The following is a 27,270-nucleotide window of genomic DNA, read 5'->3' as shown; positions in this document are numbered from 1 at the left end:
CAGACAATCAGAAAACACTGAAGATGATAAGGAACATGAAGGCTGACTTCTGCCAGATTAAATCTATAATTCTGTGCCTCCATGAGTGAAGAGACAAACCTGAGGATGAGGAAGCTGTTTTTTCCCGGAGTCCTCAAAGTTGCAGGGTTTTCTCAGTTTGGAAACTGTGCCGCCTCATTTCAGGTTGTGTGAAGGACTCCCACAGGTACTCATTAGTATTGTTTACGTTTACACCCAACGGGGCCATGTTGTCTTCTAATCATGGAGTTTTTACAACACCTACTAGAGTCTGGCACAGTTTTCACACACAGCTGTGATCTCAGGAAGGAATATTTCAGGTCAGCATTAGTAGGAAATTCATACGCAGTGATTCAGTACGGGAACTTTTAACTCTCAGATGAAGTGATATTCATATGCCGCACATTATTTCAATAAATAAATGCTTCTGTTGTGTCTAAATTTCTCTGCTCGTGTGTATCATGAGCAGGTAATCGATTGGTTTCAGCATATGATGGTTTACAAATGAGGCGGTGAATGCAGAGTTCAAACTGCAGCCACAAAACATATTGAGTTCTGCATAAAATATCGTGGAACAGATCAATAACCTTCTTGTTATGCTCTGACTTGAAGCCATGGAGTAAACCTACAGGAGATACACCTTTCTTCAGGGCAAAAAGGGGGCATGCGAGAGTGAAGAAAAGAAGGTTACGAGCAATTTAAGAGCCATAGATTTACCGGATCGCCACTTACAGTCTATGGGAGGATGAAAGTTACAACAAAAGTGGATGTTGTGTTTGGAAATTTGCTGATTTTTCTTCATATAAACAATTTTAAACAAATAAACTTGTGTAAGAATGTATAGAGATGTTTCATCAATTTATAAAGTGGTGCTGCCAGGTTATATTTCATACTGGAAAGTTCTTCATAGATTAGGATAAGGCATAAATGCCCAGTAAATTCATTAACCAGTAAATGTCTGTGCTTTGATTTAAACCAAATGATTAATTATATAACAAAATATTTCTATACAACCATGCAAAGCTCTATTTGTGCCAGGTCTGAAAATGTTTTTGACCAATCAAAGTCATTTTAGGAACCAAGCTGTTCTACAGGCTGGGTTTAGTTACAGTGGTTCCAATTGCAATGGCTGCCACCAGTGTAGTGTTTAGCTTGGATGTAGCTGTAGTACAGAGGCAGTTTTATCAGAACTGGACCATTATATTTTCTAAATAAGTGCACAGAGCCACAGTGAAAGCTTTACTTGGTGGAAAAGATACTTTTTCTTCTCTCCACCGGTATCAGCATGACTTTTATCAAACTACAAGCTCTGCCATTCGTAACCTGCGACAGCGCAGCTTCACATGCCTACCTCATTTTTTCTTGTTGCTCTGATTGGCCCGTAATGAATGTGACAGAATATTTGTCACGTTTTGAAAAGTCCTGTCCCTCCCAAACCCTTTGTATGGGAGGTTTCTCTGATGAATGTGAAATATTTTATTCAGGAAATGGATATGTCAAAGAGTCTCTCCGACATGCCAAGTTAAAATTAGTGCATTAATTATTTTTAATTACAATTGATCACATGATTTATTGTCTCTTTCAGGACACTTTGCATTAACTGAAGTCAAATTCCTTGTTGCCTAAGCATACTTGGCCAATAAAGCTGAACCTAACTTTGACCCAAAGTTCGTTATTGTCTTTAAAAAAAGCAAGTTTGTATAAAAACAGGAAGTCATTACTCCCTTAGTTTGAGACAGTACAAAAATCCAATATGAAACAGTATTAAATGCAATGATAGTTCATAGGACAAGTCAAAATTCAGCTAAACATTAACCTTTTACTGTTCACTTCTTTCCCTTTTAATCAATGACAAGTTCCTTTTTCCATAGTTAAGATCATGATAAAATCTTGAATCTACCTATCAAAGCAGGTCTGTAGTTGGACACCTTAAATGGCTACCTTCTACTATGTGATACAAAGATACACAGACAGACAGATGGACAGATACTTTATTAATCCAATGGAAATTCAAGAAGCAAAATGAATTTTAAATGTTAGAAAAAGGATGCAATTAATCAAAATTAACACAAACAATTCTGAGATTAATTGTGATTTAGAATTTCATTATTTCAGCACAATAAAAAAAAAAGATGTATTTACTATGTTATAGCTTGAGCATCTCCATCTTCTACTACAGTGATTGACAGCTGGCATCCCGGGGGCCTCATGTGGCCCTCCTCCTCACTCCATGCGGCCCATGGGTTATTTCAAATATTCTGAAATTATAAACATGTCAAATACTGCCATGAAAAATTTCTGTAATTATTTTTGATTACTCATATGTGTCAGGTTCTTAACACAAAAATATAATAGAGATGTAATTGACTTTAGTTATTGCTGTAAAAATCTACTGTATGCATCATTAAATGCACTTCTATAAAAACGGTAGCTATGCAAAAAATAAATAAATAAAAATAAATAAATAAATAAGTATATAAATAAATAAATAATAATAAAAAAAAAATAAAAAAAAAAATAAATAAATAAACTAATCAGTTCTATGTTTAAAGTTTTATGCCTGATGCATTAGAAAGCAGTTTAAATTGGTGCAAGTTCTGTGTTTAGCCGACTGAATCAAGTATTTGCATTTGAGTTTAAAATATAAATGGTACAACAGATTGGGTTGAAAGCTAAATATATTCAGATTTAGAGATTCCTAAGGGGCAATGAACTTGCAGATCACCCACATCAACAGGTGAGCTACCTGGATCGCACGCTGTAAAGCTGGGTTCCTTACATCAAATCATAAATAACTGTAAATATCAATTTGGAAGTATCCCACAATTTGTAAAATAGATGACCCTGGCAGTGAGGATAAAATATTTTTTGAATCTTTTTTTTCAGGCAACAATCACCAGCCGGTTTTATTTTCTCCCAATAGAATCCCGTGGTCTTTGAAGTGCATCTCAACGGATGTCCATCATTTCCGACAGTAAGTAAACGCAGCACTGAGCTAGAGCGCCGCCTCCATCTCTCCCGCGCCTCACCGCGCGTGTGCCCGCCGGTGAGGGCGCGCGCACGGGAGGTGTCGGGGGGTTGTGCTCGCTCCTGCTCTCTCTGCTCTCTGACCCCAGTGGCTGCTCCGACTCACTGCACTCCGGCTCCCCCTCCGTCACACCGAGGCTGCTCTCCCTCTCTCTCCCCCCTCTCTCTCTCGCTCTCTCTCTCTCTCTCTGCCTGTTGTCTGTCAGTGTCTCTCGCCCTCCTCTCAGGCTCTCTCCCCCTTCGCTCTCTTGTCTGGTTTCTTTCCACAGGAGCCAGCCGAGGTCCCGCCGGGTCGAAGGTTCTGCCCTATCCGCCCAAACTGCCGCAACCTCCGGACAGCGAACGTTCGAACCTGCCCGCCTGCCGCATGGACCCGCGTCTCTCAGCCGCCGCCGCTGCTGCTGCTTCTGCCGCCGCCGCCGCGTAGAGGGCGACCCTGACCCGACACTCTTCCTTCGGCCAAGATAAAAAACGCACAAAAAAAGCCCCACACGACGAAGGTAGAGCAACCTTTCCGCTTTGCTTTGAGAACCAGAGAGGGCGGGAGAGGAGAGGGGAGGAAAAAAGAGAAATTCCTGACACAAAGCCGACGGTTGAAAGGTGGCTTGTCATTTACGAGGACGAGCGAGAGGTTAGCGCGGCGGTGCTGACACTGACCACCTTTGGGTGTTTTTTTATTATTCCAGGAGCAGAGTTCAGGATCCGCACGGAGCTTTCTTTTTGTGCACATTTCTACAAGCGGCAGCGTTAACATAGCTCACATCGTGTACATGCATGGTATCAGAAAGGGTCAATTTATTCAGCCCTTCTGCTTACCGTAGTGATTTCTCCTCGTGAACTTAGCTCAGCCACAGCACCGACTAACGTGTTTATGTGTGAGCAGTGCTGTTACAGAAAAGCGGCTCAGTGCGAAGCTACAGCCTGCATGATAATAAAAAAAAAAATCCACAGCCGGGGCAGGTTTAGCAGGCTAAGCTACACAGCTAGTTGCTGCTACTGTAGCCACAAGGTAGAGACAGACAGCCCGACACATACACTCACTGCACACACTGGAGCATGCTGCACACAAGTCTGGAGTTTTTTCGGCCTACATTTGCAGAAATTTCTAGGAGAAGTGGCACTTCAGGTTTAACGATTTTGCCTCGGGAGGAATGATAGCAGAGGTGAAGTGTGTGCAAAGCGAGGGGAGCTTTTAATTAAAGGGGAATTATTAAATTGGAAAAGCCCAGGAATATGTGCAAACTTGTGCAGCCAGCAACTGCAAGGATTCATGGAGTTATTTGATTTTAACTTTACAGTCTTAAGGGTTTGTTCTGCTGTTCAACCTCTTTAAAATTGATCTGCATATATGTAAATCACCCACTTCATTGATGGGGCTTTTCTGGCTCTAACTGGCTTAAGGTCAATGCATATAGAAGAAGATAGCTTTCATTAGAGGCTGACAGGGATGCACGATAATATCGGCATAAAATCAGTATTACCTGATAATAGCTGAAAAATGTATTACATAAATATAGGTGGTAAATGTAAGCTGGATATTATAAGTTAAGCATCAGGTTTGTGGCGTTTTTAAGTCGAACAAACAGACCCACCTCAGATCAAGCTTTTTCTTTAAACAGAACTTTGAATTTCTTGCACTTGAGAGAAATGTACTATTTCTATTATTCCGAGCACCTTGTCAGGATTGTCTCTTGGCACTGCCATGCAAACCTGCTGTTTAATTAGGAGGATTAATTTTAATTTGAAAGAATACACTCCATAAAAGAAAGCCAGATTTTTATTTAGTGCACCGTAGAGCTCATTATGTGTCAGCAGGTTGTTTTAGTGCTTTCTGTAGCTCTCACAAAGTGGACAGATTCTCTTTTTATTACATTTTGCACACTTGTAACCCAAAGAAATTGCTTTTTTGTTACTGTATGTGTTTATTTGGAGATAATTCATCTTTCATTTATTCAATTTTTCACCTTCATCATAGAGAAATAGAAGCATCATAAAATGTGGTGTTCTTTACAGTAAAGAATAAAGACCGTGTGTATATCAGTATCGGCCGAAGTGAGTTAGAAAATATTGACATATCAGTAAAAAGCCCTTATCGTGCATATACACTCAAGGCCTAGGGATATCTGCTAACTTGTGCAGCTAATTTTAACTCTGCAATCTTAAGAGTTTGTCCTGCAGTCGAACCTGTTTAAATTTAATTTGCTGAAATTAAATTCACCCACTTTCTTTTTCTGTCTAGTGCCGTTAAACTGACTTAACTTCAGTGCATACATCATATGAGGCTGACCCAGAAAACATAAATCAATGCTTTTGCAGAAAATAGGACGGCTTCATTTTTGAGGTTGTTTGGTCAAAGATACTCAACAACTCGATGTTTTTTTTTTTTTTACTCTCATCACTTCATCACAGGATTTAACCATCAAGTGAACTCTGGTGCTGCTGATGATTACCCTACATAAAAAAAGATGACAGGCTTGTAAAATCGAGGGCATTTTTTTTAAAACCCCTTTTTTCTTCTTCGGCTGCATCAGGAAGTCTGGTATAAAAAGCCTGTCAGTGCCCACAGTGGCCACTTTACTATCAGTCAGGGAGGTCAGGAGGGAGGGAAGCTCGCACACTCTCACCGAGGAGCCCGGTGAGTGACTCTGGAGATGCAGGAAACACACTTGTTGTGCTGAAACTCGTCTGCTTTTCTGTGCAGAATCAAAGGAGCAGGAGTGTTTTTATTTTCTACCTGATTCAGCCGCTTGTGCAATGATTAATTGTTGCCGGTTCATTTCAGAATTAGAGCACCAGGCCTGGAGTCACAAAAGCTGATTTTTTACTTATTTTGTGTGAGTTATATCAGCGGGGACTTGCTCTGTTGTGTGCATGCTTTGTGAGGAATTTCTTGTTTTATTGCAACGATTTCGCCAGCTGAGATTACACCTGCAGCTTCTTAATTTTTATTACGTGGTCTAATTTCAGCAGGCTAATGCCTCTGAGACTGTGCCTGCAGCGTTTCTTTTACATTTGAATATATTAGTTTGCATTGAAGCCAGCTAGGTTATGAGCAGCAATTAAAAATGAGCCTTTCAGATTGTAATGTGTTGCCTTAGCGGTTCAGTTTTTACAAAGAATTTTCACAAAATGCCGCATTGTTTGAAAAGTTGAGTTAATTTGCTCATTAGCTTGAAGCTTTTTTTCTCATTCAAACTTTGACAACCTGGTTAATGGGTTGTTTTGGGATTGATTTGTGCAAAAATTCTGTCTCTTTTTGTACTGATTGTAACCAAAGGAGCAAAAAAACAACACAGAGTATGCAGGGAAATGTTGACCTTTTTTTTTTTTTTTAATGTGTTCTTTGCTGCATCAACCCAGTCATTTGAACTCTGAGTGTGCCTGTTTTTGCTTGTGTTTTATTTCTTTAACAATTAAGACATATATAATTGTATTCAGAGATGTTTTTACTTTATTTCTACTGGTGCATGTGTCGTCGTTACGTCTAAAGCAGCTGATGTTTCTCTCTGCTCCTGTCGCTGCAGACTGCAGTGTGTCAGGGTCGAGTTGGTCGGCTGGGTCGCTGCTCCTCCTGCTCCTGCCGCTGCTGCTCCCGCTGCTGCTGCTGCCGCTGCTGTTGGGAGACTTCCTGGACTTCTTAAAGCGGCTCTGAAGGATGACCGCTGCACGGCTCGCTGCTGAATCCCGGTGAACGAACGGCGTCTCATGTCCAAACGGTGGAAGGATGGCTCATGGCAAAACGACCATCACGGTGGACGAGTACAGCTCCAACCCCACACAGGCCTTCACACACTACAACATCAACCAGAGCCGCTTCCAGCCTCCACACGTCCACATGTAAGTATCAAACGCACAGACACTGCACCTGCTGTCAGCTAGTTAACTAAAATAAGACAAAGGAAGAGTCAGCCGATATGGACAAAGAATATCTTTATTCTTTTTTGCTGAATAGCAATTAATGGTCTTTATATTTCCATAATTTCCCGTAGAGAATTAAAAAAAATATAAATTTTGATCTGATTCTAGTAAAAAAACAAACAATATTGAAAATAGAAGTCCCACACATCCAGTTTTGTTTTTAATGATCAAAATTGCATACAATCTCTTAAATGCTGTCTACATTTGACTTAAAACATTGGCAACATCTTCATATTATGAGGTTGTTTAAAGTTTTCCATACCCATATATACCATGTCTTTCAATATGATCAGCTCTTCATTATTTTAAGGATCGGTGGTATCTACAAACTTAGCGGTTTAAGTCATAGCACTCTAATTGCACAGATACGTTGACAACAATTGGAAAAGTAGGTGGAACTGACAAGGACTCTTCCAGATGTTGCCAATATATTCTTGCAATTTGATCAAACACAGTGGGTTTTCTGCAACCTTTGGGATTATAAAGAAAAAAAAAACTCTCAACATTGCGTGTCTGGGACTGCAATTTTTGTTGCCAGTCATTAAACAGGCATCATTTTACTTCATTTTAATTCATAACAGTATAATTTTATGCCATGTGTTCTAAAGTGATAAAATCTCCATTACTTTAATCATCAGTGGTATCAAAAAGCACATCAACATAATGATTTTCTGTCAAAATAAAGAGAGAGCACAGTCTTGTTGCACAAATACATTGGCAACATTTGGAAAGTAGGAGGCCAGGCCTGATGCTCAGTAAATGACTGTTTACAATAAGGACCACTAACAGTAATATGCTCATTGACCACAAGATCTATATCCTCAGTGTTTAATTCCTTTTTTTTTCTTAATGATTAGATTTGCAGAAGCATGAAAAAGTGCAGAGCTTGCAGATCTGAGACAGGTTTGTTTTAATTGAAATGAACATGTATGTCTGACATACTTGGTGTGCAAACTTGCATTGGTTTAGGCATCATTGTTGTATGCACAGAGACTAAAAACAGTCCTAATGTAAACCAAAAGAGTGAGGCAACAGTCTAAATTGCTTAAATATTTTGGTGACATTTTGAAAGTGATTTTCCTGGCCAAAACGATTACAAAAAGGGGTGTTTACAATAAGAGTAATGTTCTCAATGAGCTTAAGATAATCTCTTTGAAATGTTTAGTCTAAACTGGGAGTTTTCCTTTGATTTATTTTGTTTAATTTAATCTAATAGCATTGATATTATTAGTAAAATCAACTGATAATGATACCTGTTTGATTCTAAAGCAAAAAAAGAATTTGAATACACCCTATATCAGGAAATGTTTTGTTTGTTTGTACTCCTGCGTACCGTCTTAATTGCATACATTGGCAACATCTGCAAAAACTGGTGGAAATGGTGAGGAAAGACAGAAAAATGTTCTCTCGACCAGTTCATCTCACTTTTCCAAATGTTGCCAACAAGTTGGTGCAATTTAGACGGTGCTCCCTAGGGATGCAATAGGCTATTTCTTACTACAATCAGAGGTGAAAAAAGTACAAGACTGTTGCTCTCATGTAAAAGTACTGCTGCTTTGGTTAAAATGCACGTAAGCAGAAGTAAAATTACTAGCTACTCAAGTAAAAGTAAAAAGTATTACTCAAAGTAGCGAGTATCTACTGAGGAGCTGTACAGTGAAATATGATCTTCCCTTAAAGGGCAGTAACAACATGAGAATTTCAATCTCCAACCTGGTTGTTTAGGTGAAAGCAAACATTTACAATAAAGTGAAATGCAACAGCTGAGATGTGGAATCATTACTATGCTGTAATGATCGTCATGTGTAGTCAAAGCCAAACAAATGGCCAGTATCATAACACTGAAAGAGAGCTCTTTGTTGACTTTTAGTCTAATTTTTCACTCATTTTTGATGCTTATAAAAATGTAATTGAAGTACAGTACTCCTCCCAAACTATACTTAAGTAAAAGTAGTATGACTGATTTTTCGTAGTTCTTTTCACCAGTAAATACAGTATTGAACAGTTCTGGGTTTGGCATGACTACCTTCCATGTATGACATATTTCGTTGAGTTAGCTCTGTTTGTGCACCTGTGAGATCTGCACTAGGTTATGAAACCCATCACCATGAGTACACACTCAGTCTAGCTTCTAAAATCAACATCAGCCAAGTGCCAAAGGCAGGTAGAAGTTCCTTTTGGTGGGTAAATTTCAGAGAATGATGTGCTGTTTGGTAGGTAAAAGTTTGTACCTAAACAGTCACATATAAGAAAACTGTTCTGAGTTTGAATTGCCTTTAGTCTAACTTCTTCTGCTCACTGCACACACAAGTGTATGGTGAAAACCTGGAGTCAGCTCATCTCTCGTGCTCCTGTTGAGGCTTGAATTGACCGAACCACACTAAGAGTGTGTAACATTCAAGGACTGATGAAAAAGTAGCATTGTGATTTTAAATGCATTTACTAAGCTTGCATATGCAACATTAAAGATCTGCTAAAACAGTTTTTCTCCTTTTGTGTCTGCACTTTTTAAACACAGGGTTCCTGCAGATCCTTGAAAAGTCTTAAAAAGTCTTAAAGCGCACATTTGAAATTTAAGGTCATAATAAGTCATAATAACGTCTGATTTTACTGGTGAGAGGTCTGAAATTTTAGCAGACACTTCAGAGAGGAGAGATTCAGTCCTGGTCTGGTGTAAAGAGAAATCTCATGCCTCTTATTGTTGTCAGTTTGCTGAGCAAAAATTGGTACAAGCTTTTCTCAGTGCAGGTCTTAAAAATTCTTTAATTTGATTTTTAAAAGCTTTAAGGAACCCTATACACAGGTAACCAATAATAACCAGCAATTTAATGGTCATACTGTTATCCCACAGCCTAGTTTAGACTTATCCATGCAAACTCTGTTTAACAGTCCTCTAAAAACTGAGCACTCAGCCTGTGATGTCTGAGCAGCCGGTGACAAAACCTCAGTAAACTCAACACACATACATGCCAGGTGTGAAATGGCTGAAGATCATGCAATTTCTGCACTTTTTATACCACTGATCATTAACAAAATAGTTGAGATTTGATCTTTTTGAAACACATAGTATTTACCCCAATATATGGAAATGCTGCCAATATGTGGAATTAAGACACCATGCAGCAGGAGTTTCCTGCAGTTTTTGATAAGTAAAATCAATAAATTATTACCCACTTTTTGGTGGGTTGGACGGTTATTTTTGTTGCCATTGTATCAAACTGGTTTCAATTTGGTATTATTCTTACTAGCAAAAATGCTCCTAAATAAAATGTAAACCTTCCCTCATTAGCCTAAACATTTCAGATAGATTATCTTGTGGTTAGTAAGCAAATTGCTGTTTATTGGTCTTTCTGTTTACTAAATGATATGCCTGAAATCTATTTTTTCTTTTTAATCAATATCAGCATAACGTAAATAGAATAGAAATGGTATTGCCTTTCCTTATATCTTGTTTAGAAATATATCTTAAAGACCTAAATATCACTTGGCCTCAAACTAAAGGAGATTTTAATGTTCAGAAATGCATTTTTAATTTAATGTATCATTCTACATCGGGCAGAAATCATACTTAAAAAGACAAATTACACATGTAAATCTTTAAAAACACTAAATCTAGTTGATTTTGTGATGATTTCTTTATTCCGTCATATTTCTACTTCAAATTTTAAGTTTTGGTGCCTTTAAGCTGTTTTTTATGCAGCTGTAGAGGAATTAAAAAGAAAATAAATTAAAAGCATAAATATAGGCAGTTTGAATTGTTAAAGGAAGCCAATCAGGAGCTGGTTTGATGTGGAGTCTTTGTTTATTCTTTGATTTAATTGGCTCAGTCTCAGAGACGGTACGGTGGCCAGTATGGACGAAATTTGAGAAAAGGCAGATATCAGAAACTGCAGAAACTTGCTGCTGTAACATCTAAGGGAATAAAAAAGCAGTCAGTGTGGAGAGAGAGCACTTGAAACACCAGAATAATGTTTTTAAAAACATGCAGTGTGAGCACAAAGACTTCCTGCTTTCTATGTTTCACACAGGTTTGAATAAAAGCTTTTCTGACTCAGGAGTTTTTTCCTCTCCGCGATGTGTGCCGCTGCTCGCCGTGGTCGCTCTGTGAGGCTGTTATCATTTGTGCCATGTTGCCATCGTGGTGCATGCACACTTTGTCCACATTAGAAGGCTCTCTTCATTTATTTATCAGACCAGTTACTTAGCGTTGCTCTTGTCTGATGTGCTTACTCTCTGCCTCTCATTAGTGGGTCAGAGCGCCGTGACCCGTCAGCCCTCGCCACGCACACACTCGTCAGAGTGCTGCATGTGTGTGTTTTATCTGTGGACAGCCTGGAACACACTGCTGAGTGTTTGTGTGCTCTCTCAGTTACAGCAGTTTTATAAAAGGGTTGTGAGTGATTACTGGCTGTGGTTATGTGAATGCTGCGCTCGAGATATTTTTGAATCACTCAGAGCGTTGTGTAAAGCGACGACCTGCATGATGTTGTCGAAGAGAGGCGACAGAGTGATGCTTGTTGGCTGGTTTTATTGTCACCACAGTGGATTTGTTGGTCTCCTCATTGTATTTCACTGAGTAGTTTTGATTAAACTAGTTTGATTTGGCTGCTTTTATGCATAGAAAAGTGAAACAAATGGTAGGGATGTACAGAAATCATGCTGATAACAAGTGTAAGTACTCATACTAATCAAACACTACAGATGCTGTCTTTGATGTTGCTGCATGGAGTTAGATGTTAGTGTTTTGAGTTGCAGGGTTTTTCCTGCCGTTCTTTCTTCATTAACAGTGCATCAAACCAGTTTATTCAGCTCTGGCCTGTTTACTGAGGAATCTCACATCTTTCTTTTTTGGCTTTTTGCAGCACAAAATACGTCTAAAAAGTCTTAAATTTTAAAGTGTTTAGGAGCCCTGATTAATGTTTATTTCCTGTTAAGTGATAGGTCTGATTAACACTCAACCTTTGCAATCACGTGCTGACACCCTGAGGTTTTATCATTTAAGAAAAGAATATTAACGGGGTATTAATTAAATAAATTAGGACGCGACCCAGCTTGTGCATGCATGAGAAACAGAGACAGTGGAAGCGTGTGCACACATGGCGCAGTATGCTTTCATATGCCGATCTACAGCATTAAATGGAGAGGAACAAGTGCAGAGAAAGCTCTCTGCTGATCCTGAAATGCTTAAAGGCTTCTCTAGTTTGTGTCTTAAACTCACACACATAGAGCACACATTCGTCGGTGCAATACCGCCAGTTAGGGTTGAAAATGACATCCACCTAGTGCAATGCTTGTTAGAAAATGAGAGTTTTCATGATGTCAGAGCTTTGAAAGCTGGGGTGACATGAAATCTGCTGGAGACGGCCTTGCAGGAAAACCCCTGGGGCTGGTTGGCAAAGTTGGAGCCATGGTTGCAGTTTGGAGATTTTTTTTTTTTTTTTTTTTTTTACATGAATGATATTGATAAAAGTAGAACAGACTAAAAAGTATGCACTGATACATTTTTAAGAGGGCTGAGGAACCTCTAATTGAAATAACTTTAACAACTTTAACTTTAGCGTCATCTAGTGCTCATATTTGTGCTCAGTATTACTGTGTACCTAAATGTAAGTGACTGTACTTGGTCTGTTAGAGTGTAATCAACATAATGAACACATTTCTTTTGCCTTTATTTGGTTTCTTGTAATAGTTTAGAGCCTTGGTTCCCAACCTGGCATCTGGGACCCTCATGGGGGAGGGCAAGGGATTTCAGGGGGGCGCGACGGCCTGTCTGCTCTGAGGCTGTTAAAATTTGGCACTCAAACTACCTAAATTATGATAATACCCATACGAATGCTTTATACCAAAGTCTCTGGTAATAACACTTGTGGTTTGGGCTATTTTGTTTGGCTTTAAAAAATGAAATTAATTAATATTTCTGTGTATTTTTAACAGAAATATGTCACTTCTTTCCATGTGGGTCCTGGGGGGGGGGCAGCGCTTCTTAGATATATGAAGGGGGGCCTTAGTGGAAGAAAGGTTGGGAACCACTGGTTTAGAGCTATCAAAATTCTAGGGATGGGCATGATTTTCAAACCTCTTAATAGTCATGAAACAATAAAGAATAAAAGTATTCAAGCAACTTTTATCGCTCATAAATTAATTATTAACAGCTAATTGACTATACTGGAGGAATTGACAGCTACTTTAAATAAGGGATGCACAGATGCATCAGTTTAAAACACTGGTATCAACCAAAATCGTCCCTGTTGAAGCACTGACCATCAGCAAATAGGGATGTACGATATTTGACTTTTGCCTCACTGAGTGTGTAGCACTCCAGACAGTTGCCTGTACTCAGGCTGTACTGCTGATATATTTGGATGATATATTGTATATATTGTATATATTGGCGGGCATCTAATTGAGTTAACCATTATGATTTTAGTTTTCCATGATCATAAACACACAATAATCAAAAGTAATCGATCACTGTTCCACATGCTGTGATGTGCTCCTTTTTTATTGTGTGGTAAAAATGGGTTGCTGCAGCCTCCCTTTAGAGGACACAGTGTGTGCTTGCAGCCAAAACTCGCTAAATGTTCATGATTTTGGTGAGAAGTGAATTAAATGGTTCAGTTTACTCATGAATGACAGCATGAGCGTAGCTCGATCTGAATTCACTGAATGAGCATATTTGTGAGGCAAAGAGAACTGAAAACCAGCATTTGCCAAAGCAGATTCACTGTAAGCCTGTCAGGCACAGCGCACTAATGGATTATATTTCAAGGTGAAAGTGCAAACAGTTCTTTTAAAAAAATGTCCCAAGTTTTAAACAATGCTTTTGTTCTGAAGTTATTTCTGGGGCAGTTATTTAGCTACTGAAGCCACTTTGCAACATCTGTATACTGCACAGGCCATCTGAAGATACTATTTAGTATTTAAATCACCAGGCTATGGCAATATTTATTCATTTAAGGTCTCTCTCTGACTCTTGAAGTGCATGCGTTTTTTTTAACCTGTATGTTTCTTAAGCTTGTGATTTTAAATGTAAAAAGAATAAGATGGTTTTACTGAAATCCCTAAAATAACTAAACCTCTACACGTTTGGTAAATGAATAATGATCAATATGTAAATCTTAGACATGAAAGAAAATATTTTAATGAAAAGAAACATCAGCATCTGTATCAGAAAACTGAGCCTTTTAACTCCATGCATTAACTACAGAATTGCAATCTTTTAACCTTTAACATTTCCTAGAAGTTACGTAAATTCAACACTGCATTGCCACATGACATGCAAGGCACAGAGGTCATACATGTTTGTAAATGTTAAAAAGGAGGCTCGTTCTTCTCTCTACACAATGTCGTTAAATTGAGGGCGAAAGGAAGAACAATGCAGTGGTGTGAGATGTGTGTGAAATGTTAAAGTGCCCCTGCTTCCTGCTCTCTTCTTCACTTGGAGCAGCACTTTTCTTATTTTGTTTTTCTCCCACAGTTCTGGCTGCATAATCATATTCATAGAAACAGGATTGTTTGGGAGACTTGGTCAAATAATGGATTCATATAAACAGCTAGATTGGTCTCTTACCTTCCTCTGTGTGTTGGCTGTGTTCACATTATTGTGTTACAGTTTTTTGTTGTGGGGTTCCTCAGCTGTGAGCGAGGCTGCCAGCAAACAACGAGCAGACGCAGTGAAAACAGCAGACGAGGTCACCTCGCAGTTCGTGTTACGTCAGCCTGTTTTAATAGTTGACAAAGAGGGCAAGAAATCAGGCCAAATGCTTCAATAACAATCAAGATGGCAGCACCAAAACAGAACAGTAGAATAAACAGTTTATGTATTGCACAGAGATTTGTAATAGGTAAGGATCAATAAAATGATCAAATGTAAGAGCAATTAAATCCAAGTTAAAATCACACACAGGCTCATGCTCTCAAATGCCTAGACAGTACAGACGTATTCATGTTGACCTTAAACAGTGGTATAATACTTCTATAATAGATAATATTAATTAAGAAATGCACCTTTATATATTAACAAACATTTGCTGCAGAACTTTGTAAATAATAAACTGTAAACATTACCTTCATGCTGCAAAACATGAGAGAACAACATGTGAAATGTTCATCCTTGCTAGATGTCAATGCAGAGTTCTAGATGTATTATTTTATGCCGCCATTATTTCCAGGTTTAGTTGATGTCACCTGGCATGTTGGTGTTCTGCACTTGTTGTGCTGTACTTTTGCACCAGTGTTATACATGTAGTAAGGGTGTAATGAGACAGGTCACAAGACTAAACCAAAATTATACTCTTAACTTTGAGAACAAAACATGAATGGAAAAATCTTCTTTTATTCAATTGAAAGTCACAAAACGCAACAAATATAGGTCCAAACAGGTCACAGCTGTGCTCAGTTTCTCCACTATTTGTTCATTTGTGTATTTGCTTATCAGATATACAGTTTGTTGAGACCTTATAATATATATTTTACAAGGAAAGAGTTAGGAAACCTGAAGGGCTGATAATTAAACCTCACCATATTATATTTAGACTTTGTAACAAAGAGTATAATCAAGAACACATTAAAATACGACTTGCTAAGCAAATAACTTGAAAGTGTTAGCAGCAGTTGCAGGGGCAGTTTCCAGTTTAGTATTAGACTTCTGCTGCGCCATGAAGCCCCTTGATCTTGGTTTTCAACTTGACAAGAAATCCTACGTTTCATGGCTCTAGACCTGCCTTGTATTCAGGCTTAAAAACATGACAAACAACATGTAAACTTTTTTTTTTGTTTTTGCTAAATTTCAACACAGACATGGCTCTACTTATTATATGCTTCTGGTATTTAAATGTTTTGTTGTTAGTTAACTGGGAAGTTGCAGTGTTTATCATCTGGGATTTTTGCTGCAGTTTTGTATCAATATCAACACTGTAGGCTCAAATAGCATGAAGGAGAAGCATGTAAAAGACTCCTTTGGAACAATTTCACTCTAACTTAAGTTTATCATTATATCATGGTATTATTGTTCAAAACACTGGTTCTCAACTGGTGGGTTGGGACCCAAAAGTGGGTCGTGGAGCAGTTTTCAGTGGTCGTGAATAGGTGTCTGAAAAAGACTGAAGTCCTTATTGGACATGCATTGATACCTTTTGTTTTACCATGTTTTCCTGTGAAATTGGGTAAATTTGAATGTTTGATCAATATTTCAACTAATTTATCTGCTCTTCTTCCAATAAATGGCTACTTTTCACATGATGATGAAGTAATTTCACAAGTTCTTGGGAACATCATTAAAAATGTACACATAATGAGGGGGAAAGAGGGTATACAGTTTGTCAGTTTGTCCCTTTTCTTTGTATATCAGGTGTTTTGGTCCCATCATGCTTGCTCCAAACTGCAACATATTCAATTAACTAAACATGAGTTGTTGAAAATTTTTCACGATCTGTCATAAGACAAACTGGTGGGTCCTGAGGCCGGACCAGTTGAGAACCACTGGTTTAAGAATTAGGTTTTCTGTTACCAGGAAACTCTTGGTGTTATCTGGACTTCAACTGATGCACTCTATTGAGGATTGAAAAAAGACTAAAATCATGAGAGGTTCTTTTTTGTAGCCAAACTTCAGTGGACTTTGCATTCATTATTATTATTATTACTAATTTGGACATTTTGAACTACACCTCTGCACCAATATATACTTTATGTTGTGAACACATGATCGAAAACCCATGAAAGTTGTTATTGATTCATATAATCCAAGGATCAATCTTCATGCATAGGCCTGATCCATTTCCTGACGGCTCCTTGCACAATGAATCTTGGCTTTACGTCGCTCGTGCAGCTAGAAGCCTGTAGACTCATATTTAAGTTTTTTTTTTTTTTTTTTTTTTTTTAAAGATTTATTTTTGGCCTTTTTGCCTTTATTTGATAGGACAGTGGATAGAGTCGGAAACAGGGAAGAGAGCGGGGAGAGACATGCAGGAAATAGTGCCACAGGCCGGATTCAAACCCGGGTTGCCTGCATGGCCAACATCCCAACATGAATCGTGAATCAAATTTAATCAGGACTTTGTGAACTGGAATCGAATTAGTTCAGGCAATCCCCAATACCCAGCCCTAATAAACAATGCATGAAAGGTTGATTTTATTGGCTGAATTTAATGCAGACTTTGCATTTTATGCTACTTTCATTCAGACATTTTTTTCAGTCACCTGGAAAGTCCTGATGTTGTTCATCTTGACTGGGCTGCATTGTTGCACCAGTATAAAGTATGCAGGCCTAAGAACAACATTTTAAAGGTTCTATTATTTTAATTTCAATGCCATTTTTTAGATGTATTATTTCTTTATGCTAGTGTCAATTATAAATGTTTGAGGCTGTCTGGGGAGTTGTGAAATACTGTTAATTTGCATTTCTTGTATTGTAGAATCACATATCTTGCCTTGCAGCCCTTTTATAGATCTCTCTGTGGGAAAGCATTGATCTGATGTTAAAGAGGGAGATCCAGTCATCTGGAGATGTTTTTTTTTTTTTTTTTCCAGATTACTATGTAGAAGAAAACATTGTGGTTGATGTCTACTTCTTAAATAAGAGATTTATTTATTAGGTTTAGCCATTAGAAGGGTTGTAGGGGTGCTGGTAGCTTATTGGTTATGTCTGCATGCACAGAGGCTGGTGTCCTTGGCCCGGGTCACCTGGGTTCAAATCCAGCCTGTGGATCCTTTCCTCTGCATTTCAGTCCCCACTCTTTTTCCTCATTTTCTGACTCCTTTCTTATTTTGCAAATAAGGAGAAAAAGCCCAAAAATATATTTTAAAAAGCAAAAAGTGTATTTAATGACAGAAACAATACAATGAAAACAGTTGCATCACTGCATTTCAGATAGCAGAAAACACATTCAGACTCCTTAAAACTTGGCGAGAAAGATTGCAGCATTAATGAAAATAAAACGCAGCATAGTCTGGCTGTTTTTATCCTTCCTTACTGTTGCAGTTTTAGCGGTGAAGCCCCCCGTAGGAAGGAGATGTGTTGGAGCCGTGGGGCCTCTCAGCAGATATGTGTTTGGATAAATACATTAGGCTGTTTCCTGGCTTCCACAGAGCCCGCAGTGTTTTACTCTGCCATTCTTAAACTCAGACTGGGAACCCCGGGATCACACAGACACGCTCTTATAAGCCCATCCCCCCGCTATGTTTAAGTGCTCATAGAATACCAGCTCTGTTCTGGGAAAGTAAAGGCTTGTTTAGATTTCAGAGATAATGATCCCACTTGCTTTGGGGTTTCTCTCTTGCCGCATCCACACAATATTTGGACATAAATAAAGTTGTTGCTTCCCTGAAAGCCAGAAGAGGAGGGGAAATATGGAAGGGGTTGCCTGGCTTTTGAAATATAATCCCCGCTCTAATGTCCAACCCCCCCTTCAGACAGAATATTTAGATTTCTTTGATGGAGTACAGCAGCGCCTTTTGTGTGGTGTGGAAGGCATCGCTCTCTGAACCACATATGAAAACATGCATGTGGAGCGTGTACGCACTCAAACACAAACTCAAACACTCACACAGTGGCAGTTAGAGGCTAATGCTCAGGAACGTGACCCTGAAGTCAAAGTGTGTTTTCTCCAGAGCATGGGACGTCTCTCTCTCTCTCCCTCTCTCTCTCTCTCTCACTCTCCGTCTGTCTGTGAGTGAGCGACAGACTCTCTTCAGCCATGTTTGTGTCTGGTTTATTTTTCTTCGCCGTCTATGTTTTCTTTCTTCCTCTCTCTCTTTCTTTCTTTCTGTCGTTCCTCGGCCCCCTCGTTGTCGTCTCGTGAAATGAAATGCTCAGCAACTTGGAACATATGCTTCGAGTTGGGACACTAATGGCTTCAAATCCAATTTGAGCAGCAGGATCTGGGCCAGACTGCAGGGAAGGCCCGACACAGACGGACAAACAGACCGAGAGTTGAAACAGGAAAAAAAAAACCCACTGAAGCCTGGGTACTGCTGGGCATTTATATTATTAGTAGGGCTGTTCATCTTTCAGTATCTCACAGTTTGTTTTGTTTCTCATTCTGGGGTCAAGATTCAATTTAGATTTAAATATTTTGAATCTTGATTTTGATCAGATTTAATTTCCATCTGATTCCTGTGGTTTATGATGAGTTCAGGCTTTTGTCTTGTTCCTAGACTACCTCACTTTCATGTTGCACACTTAGGGGACTGAATACATCGAGTCATGCTTCCTCTAACCAGGGGATTGTAAAAACAGGAAAGGCTGAGTGTCTTACAGCTCCGTACGCTGGTAGTATGTCAGTATGCTGGACACTGTCATGTTCACACTACTGATGTTAAGCGCTATCACAGCTAATGCTACTAGCAAAGCGAACAAGCCACACATCTAAAACATCAGCAATGCCCAAACTGGCTTCTATGAAAATGCATTTAGGATGAAATAAAGAACAATGATAAATCTAGATTTGTTGACATTTTCAAGCGATAAAGAATTGTAGAAATTATCGTTTGGAGGCAGAAATATTTAAACTCCTTGTTTTTGGTGTTTTGAACTGTAAGGCGGCTGAAATAAGTCTCCGTAGTTGAGGAGATACATCTGTCCACCGCTGGGCCATCTTCTATCTGACATGTACGACTTTGGCAGGGAGTTTACAGCAAAATGTTTGCGCCCAGACAAATCACATATTATGGGTGGGTTAATGAGATTTTTAAATCTTGGCTTTTCAACATCAATGGGGTCATGTCTTCAGCGACATGTTGTTACTGCCTCTGTTATCTCGGAGTCACCCTGTGGCATACTTTATACTGTTTTTTTCAGGATTATTTTCTGTAAAGAATTAAAACATTAATGCCAAACTATCAAAATAATTAACTTAAGTTAAAAATCAAACTTTCTTGAAACTTGTTTGATATAACAGTAATAAAAGTAGAAGCTCTTGACACCCAGTATTTGGCAGTTTATTGATTTTTATCATCAAAATTTGCAGGCAAACTCCTGCGTGCTTTGTAATTTTCACAAACACATTTGCAACATTTGGAAAAGTGAAAGAAACTGGTGAGAAACGAGGGAAACCTGTGGGGGAAACCCTCGCTTACCAGTTAGGCCCACTTCCCTGATGTTGCAAACTTATTTGTGCAATGTAGACCATGCTCGGTCTCCTTTGGTTAAAAAAATTCTAAAGATCAGCATTTTTTCATAGCACAAATCATTAAAATTAGAATTCTTTTACTATTATTATCCTAATAATCCAATATATGGAAATACTGCTTTGGTGTTTGTGCAAATTAGGCAATGTGTATGAGATTGCGATTAGTTTTGACGATTAAAACAAAAATTGCTCAATATTGAGTGTCAAGGAGTTATATTTCTCTTGCCAAGGTATCAAATTTGTATCAGCATTATCTGTTTTTTATTTAAGTTAAGATTCTTTTTCATTAGATAAAATGAATAAAATAATTCCCCATTAAGACAAATCATTTAATTCAAGTAGGTGATCTTGTGGTCAATGAGCACATTACTGTAGTTTGCACACTAAACAGTCTTTTTTTTTTTTTTTACTGAGTATTAGGCCTTACATCTATTTATTTAACTCAGCATAGCATATAGTGATTTAAATAATATTTTCTGACCCTATATACATTTGAAAATATATCTATATAATTAAAAACTTGATGTATTTCCCAGCCCTAGCTGGGACGTAACTAGTATAAAGTAGGACAGAGAAGTTAGTCTGAACCCTAGAAAAAGAAGAAGAGATAAGTGTCTGCTTGAAGCAGCGGAGGGAGAAACTAATCCAAACCCTAAATAACACCGAGTTAATCAGATACACCACGCTGGCTCGTGCAGGGATGATGTTGTTTGTGGTTAATCTTGATCGCAGATGTGCTGGCATTTGTCGCTCACTGACTTAACCGCATTACGCCATTAACGCTGCTAAGAGTGTTAATTTATTTAATTCCCACCGGACAAGCGTTGTGAGTGAGCCAGCAGGACGGTCAGAGGAGAAAGTCAAAGAGGAAATGTGAGTGAGACGATCCGAGGACGGCAGAATGCTCCAGGGAGTTTTTGTTTTTTTCAGATGAGAATTTTTAGACAGAGCTCCTGATATTTGGATCAGCTGGGTTAAAAACTGCGGGAGGTTTCTGTTTAAGTTTCTTTTTGCCTTTTGTAATGTTTATGTAATTCTACTAATGATACTTTAGAGCATTGGTTCCCAACCTGGGGCCTGGGCATCCCTTGGGTGGGTGGGTGGGGGGGGGCACAGGTGATCTCAGGGGGGCGCAGGGCCTGTCTCTTCTTTCGCTGTCAAAATTAGATGTGCATATATTTCTAAAACATCGAGATTAGGAAACGAATTATGTTAGCCACTATATTATATATAAGATAATGTATTAAATAATGTATCAGGGCCACCCTGCAAGATAATGGAAAAATGAAGGATCTGTTTTTGAATAAACAACATCACTACTGGATAAAAGCATAGCAGGGAGCAATAGTCTATCCATAATCTGTCAGAACAGAAAGATTGAGATATCATACCGTCAGAATATAAAAGAAATGTTATTTGCAAGACCAGTGCAAAGTTTGCACATCAGATGACATTACAACAAACTTTCAGACAATTTCAAGAGTCTCCCAAATGCTGTAGGCATGCTGGGAGTCAAACAGTAAAAGGTTGAGGTGCAAATCTAATCCTGTTCTTTCATTTGCTACATCCAAAATTATTCTGCTCCCTCACTGTTCTAGTTCTTGCAAATTAAATGAAATATACTTGATTGACAAAAAATAGTGAAAAAGAAAGTTATGTGGATAAATTTCAGATAATTTGATGTACAGCCTGTACAGATGTTTTTCAGGAAGGTAGAGCAGTGGCAGTCAAACACTAAAATAAAGTGAATTGCTAATAGAAGAGCCATTTCTCTGCAAGTTCTGTTATTTTTTAAATCAGGGCATTTCTGTAGCACATTTACACAAAGCAGAGTGAGTCACAGCTGAGTTTTAAGAAGGTAAAAAGTTTTAATTGGAGCAATATAGACACTTAGCAGCTTGTCAAAAATAAGAGTTTCCATTAGCACTGCTTGTTTATAAAAAGAAGTGATGATGCTTCCTGCAAACTGAATTAGAAGCGAGCGTGCTGTGTAAACTTTCTTTCTTCTCTTTTTTCTTTATAAGGTGTTTACTCATTTATCACATATTAGATCCTCCAAACACCTGAGCTCAAAACATTGATTTCTGATGCTTTAAAAATAAAATTTCCTCAAACAGCACTGTTCACACATGGAGGAAAAACTCCATATTTAACCAACTCCTTCTCCTCCAGATGCCTTGTTAATTATTCTCTCCTTCTGAATAATTGAAGAGCTCGTAAGTATGAATCATTTAATGACCCCGCCGCCTGCATCCACACACACGTTTATTTTCTAACTCAAGCTGGTGAGAAAAGCACCGGAGGAACACGGCCTTCACACATTAACGCCGTCCTGGTTTTTATTAATGAACTTCCTGTTTTTTTATGTGCCGTATTCACATTTTCTTTTTTTTTTTTGTAACGCGCTGCTGTCAATGAGGTTGAGGAAATAGTTTGGGGTTTTGATTTTTTATTAAAGGTTTCTGCACGGTGAGAGGAGCCGCTCCAGTTTCACAGCTGAGACTTTAATACGCTAGTGCTAGGTGATGTGGGCCAAAAATCATATCTCAGTATTTTTACACACATGGATGTTTTTAGTACCCTTCTGTTAAAGAAAGAAAAACCTACAGTAATCACTGAAATAACTTAAAACTGACAAAAGTAATAAAAAATATATGAAAATGTACTGAAAATTAACAAATGAAAATCAGACATTGCTTTTGAATTGTGGTTCAACAGAATCATTTTAAAAACAAACATGACAAATATGATGGTACCCCTAGAAAATATGTAAAATTATTTAACAACAGGGATATTTTAAACCAAGGTGTGTCCTGTAATTAGCATCACAGGTGTCTTCAAACTTGTTATCAGTCAGTCCGCCTATTAAAAGGGTGAAAAGAAGTAGGGCTGGGCAATTAGGCAAAACTTAGGTTCAGTCACAGTTTGTCCTACTGTTATTTTCTAATTCCAGAAGGTGAAATATCTCTTCGATCTGCTATACACATCATAAAAATGCTGCTTCACTCTACACATGATGAAAACATTTGAGTATCAATGTTTTCAAGGACAATTTACAAAAATACCTGCTTTCCTGGGTTTTTTATATTTTTGTCAAATCAAATTTGCAATCAGTCAAAATATTTGCAATTAGTTGTCTTTTCAAAATTGTTCAGCCTTAATTTAACTTAGCAAATATTGATTTTTATAATAAAGAAGGATTTTATTGCTTGTTTGTTGAGAAATAAATAAGATGAAGTACTTAAAAAAGTCAAATCACAGTCACAATAATTGCAGAAAAAAACGCAATTAAGTCCTTTTTCCAAAATCATTCAGCCTTAAGAAGTAGTTGCTGTGCTGTTTGGTATCATGGTGTGTACCACACTGATCACAGAAAGCTAAGGAGAGAGTTGTCCCAGGAGATTAGAAAGACAATATTTGTCAAGCATGTTAAAGGTAAAGGCTATAAGACCATCACATAGCAGCGTGACGTTCCTGTGACTACAGCTCCACATATTATTCAGAAGTTGAAGGTCCACGGGGCGGTAGCTGATCTCCCTGGTCGAAGCCATAACCTGCAGTTTCCACATAGGATGACCAAAGGCGAGCGACCTCGCCCACTGGAAGCGAGTCTAGAGTGCTGCGAGCAGCCCTGATCAGCAGGAAGAGATCACAGGAGAACCGCAAGTTTATGTGGGAATAATATGTCAACAGCAAACTATTTTACCTTTGGGGATTAGTCCATGATAATATTGCTTCTGCCATTGGGCAAGTACAATAGGAAGTTAAAAGGTTCATGTTTGCTTAAAGGATCTGTGGTTTTATGCAAAATTCTTTGGCTAAATATCCCCAAAAGTTAACTTTTCCCCATCAATGGCGCCGTTGTAGCTCTGTGACCCACTGACCTCTCACTGACCCTTTGCTCTCGCTGCAGGATGAGATGTAATGTTGATATTTATGATCTGGAGTCCGTGCATTGTGTTTTATTTTAAAGAACCAGATATTCTACACTTGTGACTTCCTCTTCTGGAGCTTTCTATTGACGCGGTTTGGCAGCAGCGTATCTCGAACGAAGTGAAGTGTCGGTCCAGGCATGCGCCGCTGCCGGTCTGGAGCGCTGGCTATGGAAATGCTCTGATGGACTAGAGAGGGAGCGATGTGCTAAGCAGTACAATTTGCTTGCGGCGCGCAGCACGTTCACTATATGTGGAAATTGGAGGTAAGAGGAAAATTGATGACAAATTGAAGAGGCTGGTCGGTTCAACATAAACTGCATTGATAAAAAAGCTTTTGTTTTACCTTATAACTTGTTTGATAATATGTCCATATATCTTAAAACTTCCATATACTGCCCAGCCCTCATACACACGGTGACTCTAATGATTTTTATTCAGTCTTTTTTAATGACTTTGTGTTGGTATGGGGGGGAAGTGTGTTTGGTTAGGTGACAGAATAAGCCGATGGAGACACTCAGATGATAATTAAACAGGACATTTCTATCTCTGAGCTGGCTATAGAAGCTCTACCCCACATGTGACTCCATTTCAGCACAAAATGGAAAGTCCAGAAATCAGAGCTGGTGTGTTTTTTTTGTATCATGTTGTGTCGTAAACAAGTCAAACCTTGTTTACTCAAACCCTTCAGCGACAGGGGCCGCTTTGAAGATGAGAAAGCTCTGAAAATTGGCTATTTAATTGTGGAAAATGTCTGACTTTCAAACAGAATTGTGGACATTTCAAAACTGCCTGTGTTGTCTTATTTACTGTTGAAGACATCAGAGGGGTCGCTGTGTGTTCACCCTGCAGCTAATAGATCTCAAATAGAAACAAAAACAAGGAAAATGTTCCTTTTTTCTGAGAGGATCGTTGTTTGCTGCATGTTTGGCTGTTTAATCAGTCGTTTAGGACAACAAAGCTCTGTTATGTTTCCTCTCCATGTTTCTCATGTTGCTAAATATTGTCCTCAAACCTATAAATAAAACTTACTTGTCTTGTTTTTGAGAAAACTTTTTGAATTAAACATTGTAGCTCAAACATTTCCTTTTCCACTGTAGTTCTTCTCAAAGCAGCAGCAGTCAAAAGGTTTTCTCTGGTTCTGTTTTTGCTCCAGCTGTTTTTATTAGCTTGTGGTGTGACTAACCTGGAGGTAAACTCTGTCCAGGGTCTGTTCTTGTTTGTGGTCGTCTGGTTGCAAACCAAACATCCCCAGATGACAGATGAGGATCCGCTTTTAGCAGCTAAATCATGTTCAGAGTTTGTTCTCTAACCTCTGTCTTTTGTTGCAGTTTTTAATTTGATTTTCCACAGATACTCTGCAAGGTTTTTCCTCTTCATATTTTACTGGGTCAGATGGTTCTGATTGGTCATTTATTGTAGAAACACTCTTATTGTTGTCTGATCCCAGATATTTACATCTTTGCCCACAGCTTTAGATATTTTTATTGACTCAAATGGATATTTGCATGATGAATATGTCTGAAAGGAGCAAAAAGGCAAACCCACATGGCCTCCGCGCAATCTCCACTCACCAATCCAGGTGGCAGTAACGCTCTTAACTGTTTGCTTACTGCTTGTAAACAACAAATGAAGAGGAAGCAGGGACAAAAAAAAACACACAAAGAAGAAAAGTTACATGCAGAAGCAACTAGTAAGAAAGCCAAGCAAAGCTACGAGACCTGGCTTATCTCTTAACTTCTCCGCTCTGTTTTTAAAAAAGCCTCTGGATGTGAAGCACTGAGAGACAAATACGCCTCTGATGCTAATACATAAAGGTTATGTGTGGATATACAGTGGTGTATTCAATAGGGCTGGGCAATTTGAAAATTAGATTAAATCTCAATAAGGCCTGCTTCAATTTTCAAATTGCAGAAGGTGCAAGATCTCCTTTAACCTGAAATTTGTGTCAAAATTCCACTTTAATACATTTTTGCTGCAGAGATCTTATGCCTTACATCAGAGATGCACACAAGTCATTTTTTGCAAGTCCAAGTCAAGTCTCAAGTCTCCGATGGTTGTAATGAGCGTTCTGTGACCTGCCTCTGACGTCCAGTCTGCTTAGACCACTGCATTGTTCTATCTAAAGAATCTAAATCCTGTACTCTAATATCACCATCACTAGGATGGGGTATTGTCTGTGGCTGGCTCGCCGTGGTGTGCGCATGTATACACTTACATATGAACAGGGCTTGACATTAGCTTTTTCACACCAGGCAGCCACTGCGACTAATGGTCACTAGCCACTCAGTGTTTTCACTAGTCACTGTTCTGTTGTTGGGAATGTATTTTCTATATATCATATGTACCTCAGCTATAAGATGAAGCACATGCTCTCTCTTTTTCCCTCATCAACATGATCAGTTTAAGCTCTCCTCTTAATAAAACTCCTCTCTGTGTACATCTGAAACACTACAGAAACATGAGTCAGACTTCACTGATAGAGACAGACACTGAGACACTGGAGATTAAATGTTCTTTTTATTTGTCAGATAAATTTCTTTAATGGTAGTGATTTTATACCAACACAAAAACACTAACTGTAAATGAACTGTTTATTCTGAAAAATAAAAAAAGAAAAAAAGAAAAACTCAATCAGCATTTCCAATTCTCACTCGGGCAGATCTTCAACAGAGTATACTGAGTATTTCTCCCTCCGTTCTCCTTAATAAACTTCTGTCATCATTTATGGTGTAAATTTTTTTATATGGGTAAAATCAAGCAAAATTTCACTCTATTCAGCTGAAATTTCCTGGACTCCTTAGTTACTGATTTATCTAGCTATTGTCTTTTATGTCTGTTCATTATCAATAAGCAGCAATGCAGAGATTCTAACAATAATTTGTTCCCCACAAACATATGGTATTAAGGGAATTATTAATTATTAATATTTTAACATTGCGCACACCTATTGCTCACACGGGCGACACAGAGAGACACACAGCTGGAGCGCACACACACACAGCGCTGACGCTGATCCTCCGTGGAGAGGAGCTATAATGCAGGAGAAAAGAGTTTAGGTATTCTGAAACTTTTGTCCTCAACAGTCTGAAGTCTGCAATCTGCACAACCAACGTGTTAGTGTGTGTTTCAAAGTAGGTGTGTGCGTGAGCGTCGCATTTGTGTGTCATATGCAGCATGAACGAGGATGAGGAAGAGAGGCTGGTGCTGCGTAAAAGGCGCACAAACTGTCAAAGAGAAGAGGAGGA

At 38.6% G+C, this 27,270-nt stretch overlaps 1 protein-coding gene across 2 annotated transcripts in view; it reads left to right on the top strand.

Annotated features, from left to right (window-relative positions):
* The first annotated feature begins 3,110 nt into the window (after positions 1-3,110).
* The window catches only part of mpped2a (metallophosphoesterase domain containing 2a), a 113,071-nt gene continuing 88,911 nt past the window's right edge, over positions 3,111-27,270 (top strand). The window contains exons 1-2 of one of the 2 annotated variants that reach the window (XM_041794994.1): positions 3,111-3,545; positions 6,570-6,882. In XM_041794994.1, coding sequence (XP_041650928.1) covers positions 6,770-6,882 — 113 coding nt within the window. In that variant the 5' untranslated portion in view covers positions 3,111-3,545; positions 6,570-6,769. Of the gene's footprint in view, positions 3,546-5,604; positions 5,681-6,569; positions 6,883-27,270 lie in introns of those variants that run through there. The other variant, XM_041795002.1, reaches the window with a different exon arrangement.

The sequence above is a fragment of the Cheilinus undulatus genome, linkage group 1 (genome assembly GCF_018320785.1).
Source record: "Cheilinus undulatus linkage group 1, ASM1832078v1, whole genome shotgun sequence".
Taxonomy (NCBI): Eukaryota; Metazoa; Chordata; class Actinopteri; order Labriformes; family Labridae; genus Cheilinus; species Cheilinus undulatus.
Note: the sequence above shows the minus strand (reverse complement) of the source record. Positions and strands in the feature narration are given on the sequence as shown.